At 40.9% G+C, this 9,202-nt stretch overlaps 1 protein-coding gene across 3 annotated transcripts in view; it reads left to right on the plus strand.

Annotated features, from left to right (window-relative positions):
- The window catches only part of LOC129836505 (uncharacterized), a 35,535-nt gene extending 29,298 nt beyond the window's left edge, over positions 1-6,237 (plus strand). The window contains exons 7-8 of one of the 3 annotated variants that reach the window (XM_055902816.1): positions 2,659-2,720; positions 3,040-6,237. In XM_055902816.1, the coding sequence (XP_055758791.1) occupies positions 2,659-2,708 (50 nt within the window). In that variant the 3' untranslated portion in view covers positions 2,709-2,720; positions 3,040-6,237. The remainder of the gene's footprint in view (positions 1-2,658; positions 2,721-3,039) is intronic. The other 2 variants (XM_055902807.1, XM_055902791.1) reach the window with 2 other exon arrangements.
- Positions 6,238-9,202: the final 2,965 nt, after the last annotated feature.

Consider the following 9,202-nt stretch of genomic DNA (forward strand, 5'->3'; position numbering starts at 1 on the left):
ACAGCGTTGAGATTTCCTGCAATGACAATCTCAGTCCAAAGATGCTGTGACACACCGCCCCAGACCATGACGGACCCTCCACCTCCAAATCGATACCGCTCCAGAGTACAGGCCTCAGTGTAACGCTCATTCCTTCAACGATAAACGCGAGTCCGACCATCACCCCTGGTGAGACAAAAACTATGACTCGTCAGTGAAGGGCACTTTTTGCCAGTCCTGTCTGGTCCACCGACAGTGGGTTTGTGCCCGTGGGCAACGTTGTTGCCGGTGATTTCTGGTGAGGACCTTCCTTACAACAGGCCTACAAGCCCTCAGTCCAGCCTCTTTCAGCCTATTGCGGACAGTCTGAGCACTGATGGAGGGATTGTGCGTTCCTGGTGTAACTCAGGCAGTTGTTGACAGCCGGTACCTGTCCCGCAGGTGTGATGTTTGGATGTATCGATCCTATGCAGGTGTTTTTACACGTGGTCTGCCACTGCGAGAACGATCAGCTGTCCGCCCTGTCTCCCTGTACTGCTGTCTTAAGCGTCTCACAGTACAGACATTGCAATGTATTGCCCTGGCCACATCTGCAGGCCTCATACCTCCTTGCAGCATGCCTAAGGCACCTTCACGCAGATGAGCAGGGCCCCTGGGCATCTTTCTTTTGGTGTTTTTAAGAGTCAGTAGAAAGGCCTCTTTAGTGTCCTAATTTTTCATAACCGTGACCATAATTGACTACCATCTGTAAGCTGTTAGTGTCTTAACGACCGTTCTACAGGTGCATGTTCATTGAACAAGCATGTGAAACGGTTTTTAAACCCTTTACAATGAAGATCTGTGAAGTTATTTGGATTTTACGAATTATCTTTGAATGGCCGTTTTTTTTGCTGAGTTTATTATGTAATGCTGGGTGAAATATGGGCCTATCTGCACTGTGAGGGAAGACCTGTCTTGCAAGTAGGGCTGGGCGATCAAGTTTTTTTCTCTCGATATATTAGAGTTTGTTTTAATGCGATATGGAAAATGTCTATCGCAAGAATTGAGGTTCTGTTATAATGTTGTAACGTTTTACAAATCCAGCGTCTTACTGTCTCTTCGCTGTCAGCCCAATGTGGAATCATGTCCCAATTGCGTGCCAACACGTGCACATAGGTTATCCACCAATCACAACCCTACACAGCCTTTCACAAATTGTAACCACGCTGACGAAGTGTAGCTGCGGTAAGAGTTCCACCAAAATGGACAGTAGGGAAACCAACTCAGCCACTCGTGAGCATGAAATCATCCCCGAAAAGGGCAGCAAGGTTTTTTCAGTAATATGGAAGTGGTTCGGGTTGAAGAGGTCTGTTGTTCAGCAAACGAATGTCCTGTGCAAAATGTGTCGAAAGACAGTTGCTACGAAAAGCAGCAGTACAACCAACCCCTTCCATCACCTGCAACTGAAACACGCGGTGGAATGGGAGGAATTCGTGAGACTACGCAATGCCGATTCCAGTCGCCCAATTTCCAAAATGTCAGCTAAAAGACAAACTGCCATAGTCGCTTCCTTTTCAAATGTAATCCCTTATGACAAAAGTTTGAGGTGGAAGGAGATAACGGATGCAGTGACCTATTACATAGCGAAAGATATGGTTCCAATCTTTACAGTAGAAAAGTCAGCGTTTAAAAATCTGCTAGGTACAGGTGACCACAAATCAGCTGCCAAGCCGTAAGTATTTCACGGAGAAGCCCTGCCGCGAATATACACTGCTACCCGCGAAAGAGTCGCAGAGAAGCTGGCTAGTGTTTCTTATTTTTCCACCACAGCCGATCTATGGTCGAGCAGAACGTCAGAGCCATACCTAAATTTGACAGTCCACTACATAAATGAAGACTGGAAATTGTAGAACAGATGTCTAACATCCCCGATGATCATACGGGTGAAGTAATAGTCCAGGATCTCAAAGACTCTGGCATCGTGGAAGATGAGCGAAGACCAACAGGTGTGCATGATAACTGACAGCAGGAGCAACATGATAAAAGCATTGCGCTTGAACTACTGGACCCGCCTGCTGTGCTTTAGGCACAGGTTTCTCCTCGCCATCGGTAAGTGTGACATTGGATAATTAAAGTGCATTCAAAAAAGTTATGTTCAGGCCAGCTGTAGGCTAATGTGTTAGTAGTTGTCATTCTGCCAATCCAATAGCAAATAACCACAGGCTGTTTTAATTATAACAACAAATTAACTAAATTAATACATTTTCAATCAAAATGATTATATAAATTACATTTAAACAGCTAGTGGTCAAACATTCCTAAACAATAGAATAGACATGTGGATGTGTTAATTTGTTTTGCACAAATGGGCCTTGAGGCCTTTTAAAACATTTGAATAAAGAAAATTCTGTTAATAATTAAGTCTTGGCTTTTTTAAATTTGTTTAGAGAAAAACAAGAAATGGAGATATATCGGTATTCGTCCAAACCTCTGGATTTTGTTATTGAGATATTACTTTTAGGCCATGTCACCCAGCCCTACTTGCAAGTCTCTTGACTAACGTTTTATTTTATTTCTGCCCAACTCTTATTTTCACTGAATTTTGGAGGAGGCAATGCTCCTCTTGAGATTGAAACGTTACATGACATTCCTCCACAATATGTCACAGATCAGCTTCTGACTTGTCCTTGTTGGTTATAGGGGACAGTGGCCACCCAACTGACAGGCACCACGATGAGGCGGAAGGATAAGTTATCCTTACTGTATGTTGTATCTACATCTAATATGTCTATCTCTATTGCACATCTAAAATGAATATCTAAAACCTATTGTATCTACATCTACTGTATTTAGAATAGCTATCTTTCTATTCAGCACCATAGCTTCATAGGGGACATGTTTTTTTTAAATGATTGAGTATCCTGTAGTTAACCTTGTAGTTATGTTGTAGTTTACATGCTGCTCTTGCTCCTTGTAATGATTAGTGAAGTGTCTCCTGTTTTTACTTTCTATTGTTGTGTAACAATATGCTCTCTCTCTCTTTCGTTCTTTCTCTCTCTCCCTCTCACTCTGTCTCTCCAGGTCTAAACAGTGACAGGACCAGCATTCCAGTCTTTAGTAACTGATTCGTTAACTGGCAGTCTCTGTAAGGGACTGTTTCCTTGACGATCAATAAGGGGCTTGTCACTATCCTTTGGACTGTTTCCTGTTAAGTGTCCGATGACAGTCACTTTGGCACTCAGGTCATTCTAATTGAGGCATTTATTTCTTCACAATCTACTGATGGCAGCCTTTAAAGTCTGTGGTTGATTACAAATGATATGTAACTGCCCTATATATCAATATTTCTATACAGGGTAGCCATGGTGTCACTCTAGATTCTACCACTGTAGAACATTGGTACACTGTAATACCAGGTAATCGAATCACTGTACACACTATACTGCAAGGTGCATGGTTTAACATTCCACGTTTCCTCTACTGTAGATTCTACACAATTGGTTGTTATTACTATACTGTAACACCATACCATCAAATCACTAATGTTACACGCTGTTCTATACTAAGGTTGTGCGAACATTCAATTTGAACACTGCACTTTTCTGAAAACATGTACTTAAACTGGTTTCCCTTCTGAAAGAGGGTTTGGCAAGACTGTACAACAACCACTCTTATAACCAAAAGCCAGCCTGTTGCTCCTACCACAGATTTAGTTTTTGGCCTCCCTCTTTCTCCTTGTCTTGCTCGATCTGCTAGTGTAAAATGCAGATTTATATCTTGCTCAGAGCGCACGTCCAGGAAATGCAATGGAAGAAAACTGTAAACATGTTGATCATCAGGTTTCAACAGCTACTAATGCGTCTGCCAGTATTCTCCCTGGGCTTTGATTCTGCTACAATATCTCTGGGAAGAATGTGAGTCCCCACATTGTTTCTATTCTATTTGATTGAGTCCCAAATGGCACCCAATTCCCTATATAGTGCACTACTTTTGACCAGAGGGAATAGGGTGCCATTTGGAATGCATACAACCTTTGACTTGACTTTGTGTTTTATAATTTTTGGCACTGAATGTAACATATAATCATTACTAGAAGTCAGCCTGTTGATCCTCCCACAGAGGATTTTGTTTGTGGCCTTCCTCTTTCTCCTTTCTTCTTGTCTTGCGCCATCTGCTGGTGTAAAATTCAGATCTATATTTATATCTTGCCCAGGGCTCGCCTCCATGAAGGCAGTGCAATGGAACGCAACTGTAAACCTGAATAACAAGAGTCAATTAGTAATCTGAGAGAATTTGTTATTAGTTTCAAGTTGAACATGTAAATGTTTACCTGGTGGTTGATTATGATACTTATGTAAATGCCACAATTGTTTTATGTTATGAAAGAGGCTGCTATTGTCTTAATATTGTAGTTATATAATGACTGTTTCAGTTCCCATGATGTTTTACTGCTACCATGTTGCTGATGGCATTACATATAGACTGAGTAATCTGTTGTATTGTGGCAGCTTGAGGTGAATGGTGTCCACGACAAGACTCCACCTCCCATAATTCCTGCCAAATCTTGTATCAGTTCCTTCTTACTTCAGTACATGATTGGAAGTTGGCACTATAGATACAGCTAGAATGATTAATCGATTTATATTCTAGCCTGCTTGGCACTGGTCAGGGCTCTTCCAAAGAAGCTTGGACTTTTGGCTTAGCTCTATGGTGGTTTGAGATGTTCATGTGTAAAGTTTTGTTTATTTCGCAGTTCAACAAAATGGGTTTTCTTCTCTGTATGAAGTGTATATCAAGCGATTTTTTTTGATGTGCCTGCTTGAGGCCTACTCCACATACTTTTTTGTTGTCCCCTGTTTTTTTGTATATTTCACACTTTGAAATGCCTTTTCAAATCCCACACCTTGACACTGTTCAGGTTTTGTAAATAGGATGACGATTTTAATTGTAGTTTTTAATTACTACAATCTTTAAAAAAATAAAAATAAAATAAAAATCATAATTGATGGTGAGGCTAATCTGAAATGTTCTAAGGTCTAAACTGTTTTAAGGAACCAAAAGCAGTAAACCATTGTGAGAAAAATTTATATAATTACTGCACAAAGATTTTTTTATTTTTTTTATCCATCATTATGCATTATATAAGTAGTTACAGTACCTAAAGACTATTTTTATCCCAGCGACAGTACATGGTTGCATTCATTAGTGCGCACCGTAGCAAAACAATTCAACGGAAAACAAATGTTTCTTATTGGACAAGTTCAGGTGGTCCCCACACATTTTGGTCAATCTGCTATCATTTCGTTCCATGTGAATACAACCCTGGTTTGATTGAATCCAAAAATGTGACACTGAACAGAAGACAACTTGTCCATTAGAGCAGGGTTCCCCTAACTGGCAGCCCATGGGCCGGTGGTTTTATTTTGCCCCCAAAAAATATACACTACCGTTCAAAAGTTTGGGGTCACTTAGAAATGTCCTTGTTTTTGAAAGAAAAGCACATTTTTGTGACCATTAAAACATCAAATTGATCAGAAATACAATGTAGACATTGTTATTGTTGTAAATGACTATTGTAGCTGGAAACTGCTTTTTTGTGTTGTTGGAATATCTACAGAGGCCCATTATCAACATCCATCACTCCTGTGTTCCAATGGCACGTTGTTAGCTAAAGTTGATCAAGTTTATCATTTTAAACGGCTATTTGCAAAAGGGTTTTCTAATGATCAATTGTTAGCACAGCTGAAAACTGTTCTGATTTTAAAGAAGCAATAAAACTGGCCTTTGGACTAGCTGATGCTCCAGATACTCAGCATTTGTGGGTTCGATTACAGGCTCAAAATGGTCAGAAACAAAACTTTCTTCTGAAACTCGACAGTCTATTCTTGTTCTGAGAAATGAAGGCTATTCCATGTGAGAAATTGCCAAGAAACTGAAGATCTCGTACAGTGTTGTGTACTACTCCCTTCACAGAACAGCGCAAACTGGCTCTAACCAGAATATAAAGAGGAGTGGGAGGCACAACTGAGCAAGAGGACAAGTACATTAAAGTATCTAGTTTGAGAAACAGACGCCTCACAAAAAAAAAGTTTTAGATGCATGCCAGCAAAGCCACAACACAATACATAAATTGCACTATAACGGTGGCAAACGGTGCCCACAAACTCTTAGGGTCTACATAAATTTACATGCTAAAATCACCACTGGAATGCAATAAAGTTGATTTACAGGTGGGTCTATTGTTGTGTTTTTATAACAATGCAATCCATAAATTCTCCACTCACCATATTTTATTTGTCTAACAGAATAAACCATTGAAATTATAATATAATTTAATATATAACATAAAATTAAATGACAAATTCTGAATTAGATTGTATATAGTGTTCAGTAATACATGCAGGTGTGGTTGACTGTGTGGGGCTGTGATATCAGATGTATCCTATTTCCTGTGTCCATATAAGCAGATGTAAGACAGAGACAGCAGTACACAGCCAGCTGTGGTGATGGTGATGCCACTTCTGAGGTGTTTTCTGTTGTCCCACTTGTCACTCAATGAATTGACCTCAGCAGCAGGTAAGGCAAGCTGTTTCCTCCCACTGTTAGGTTCTAAATATCAGAGTAAGAACTCAACGGACACTATGAAAGCTTAAACCACGTTTTTTTTCCACCCCAAAGGATCGAACAGCTGAACAGACAAAATACATATTCACACAAGCTCTGATATTTAACCCTTTCTCCTATGTTGAGTCTCCTCCTCCACATCTGAACAGCCAGTGCATCTCTGTTGCTAGACAGAACCTTAGTGATATCTGTTCTTCCTCACTTCATCTGACCTGACCTGACCTCTACCCCAAAGTGCTCACTCCTCCCCAACTCACGGCTGTCATGTTGACTTGTACCAGACAGTTTCTTTTCTCCCATAGGACCCCTGATGGCTAACAATAACATATCCAGACAGAATGTAAACATTATACATTCCCCTCTCTCCCTCAGTGACATGAATAAGTATATTTCATATTCTCAGAACCCAAATCCACCAATCAAGGTTGATTCTGTGTTAAATCATCAGTATGGTACATATGTATCTTTGAATCTAACAACCATGGTTTCTCTTTCTTCCCTATCTTTTCTATAGAAGCCATTCTCTGGGTGAAGATGGGGGAGAAGTTTACTATGAAGTGCTCCACTTTTTAAAAAGAACAAGAAGGAATGTACCTGTATGTCAGAGGCTGGTGGGAGGAGCTATAGGAGGACGGGCTCATTGTAATAGCTGGAATCAATGGTACGGTATCAAACGTATAGAAACTACATGTTTGACTCTGTTCCATTTATTGCTTTCTAGCCATTACAATGAGCCCGTCCTCCTATAGCTCCTCCCACCTGCCGCCGCCTCTCTCTTTTGGGCTGGACAGGGGCGTAGAGGTGCGATATTTCCACCAGCGTAACATCTAGCTGACCCACAGTTGGCTGGATGTCCTTTGGTTGGTGGCCCATTTTTGATACTCACAGGAAACAGTTTAGCGTGAAACTCAGCAGCGTTGCAGTTCTTGACAGAAACCGGTACGCCTGTCACCTACCCCGTTCAAAGGCACTTAAATCTTTTGTCTTGCCCATTCACCTTCTGAATGGCACACATACAAAATCCATGTCTCAATTGTCTCAGGGCCTAAAAATCTTTTTTTAACCTGTCTCCTCCCCTTCATCTACACAGATGTAAGTGGATTAGACAAGTGACATCATTAAGGGATCATAGCTTCACCTGGATTCATCTTGTTAGTTTATGTCATGGAAAGAGCATGTGTTAATGTTTTGTATACTCAGTGTATAGACTTCATCAGGGTGTTATGATGGCCACATGTTGAAATGCATTGGAATGCAGTTCTATTCAATTTCCATTGTCCTACAAGAGTGGCTGAATATCCTGCATTGTTGTGATTGAACAGCACAGCATGAGCCAGTATTATTTTGTTTTAGAATGACTGCTGGAATGGCTGAGCCATCCTGGAACAACAAGAATATGAATGTCTTCATGTTGTTGACAAATACCAAGATGGCAGACACCGGGGAGTATGAAGTCTGTCTTACTATCCAAGTCTGTGTCCAAATAATTTGAGTTTATACTTTTAAAAATCCACCTCTCCCAGAAACAAGTCTCTTACCGTTGCCGCTTGCTATAGACCACCTTCTGCCCCCAGCTGTGCCCTGGACACCATATGCGAATTGATTGCCCCCCATCTATCTTCAGAGCTCGTGCTGTTAGGTGACCTAAACTGGGATATGCTTAACACCCCGGCCATCCTACAATCTAAGCTTGATGCTCTCAATCTCACACAAATTGTTGCGTCAAAAAACAGAGCACTCAAAACATGAGCAAAATGGCAGCTCTTCCTTTAAAGACCTCCAGGCCTCAAGAGGGCAGATAACCCCAAAACCCGGGTGGAACTAAAAAATTGAGCCAGGATTTCTGGAGGGACTACTTTTACATGCGCACCTGGCAGATAAGCATGGGTATAAAATGTTTGGTCCTCAACATACACACAGCTCATTGTTCAACCCTAAAGACGCAACTGGTATGTAATGTTTGGAATTATTTATTATGTTGCATCCAGTGCTTAGCACAATTTACATGTTTAACTCTGGTAGGAGATGTGACTTCTTTTGTTGTGGATATTTTCTGACTGCAGAAGTAATTGCTAGAAGTGCTAGGTTAAATTGTTTAAACGTTTACTTTATTCAAAGCCATGCTTTGTTGCTGTGTCATGCATTGTTTAGTGTAAAATAATGCATGTTTATTCTCTGTTTAAGGTTATCAACCTATTGCTATTCCTATTCCTCTGTCATTCAACTACTCTATTCAACAAATCAACTGTTTCAACATATTCAACAAATGGCATCAAAACCATAATAAAACACTGGAAAGGAATTGAGTTGTCCCTTTGCATCCTTCACGGGTTGAGCAAGCCGTTTTCAAGTTTGGGCAGAGCTGAAATAATTATAACACCTAGACAACTTGACACAAATGATCAATGAACCCACCAGGTACAACCCTAAATCAGTAAACACGGGCACCCTCATAGATATCATCCTAACCAACCTGCCCTCCAAATACACCTCTGCTGTCTTCAACCAGGATCTCAGCGATCACTGCCTCATTGCCTGCGTCCGTAATGGGTCTGCGGTCAAATGACCACCCCTCATCACTGTCAAACGCTCCCTAAAACACTTCAGCGAGCAGGCCTTT

The sequence above is a fragment of the Salvelinus fontinalis genome, chromosome 3 (genome assembly GCF_029448725.1).
Source record: "Salvelinus fontinalis isolate EN_2023a chromosome 3, ASM2944872v1, whole genome shotgun sequence".
In the NCBI taxonomy this organism is placed as follows: Eukaryota; Metazoa; Chordata; class Actinopteri; order Salmoniformes; family Salmonidae; genus Salvelinus; species Salvelinus fontinalis.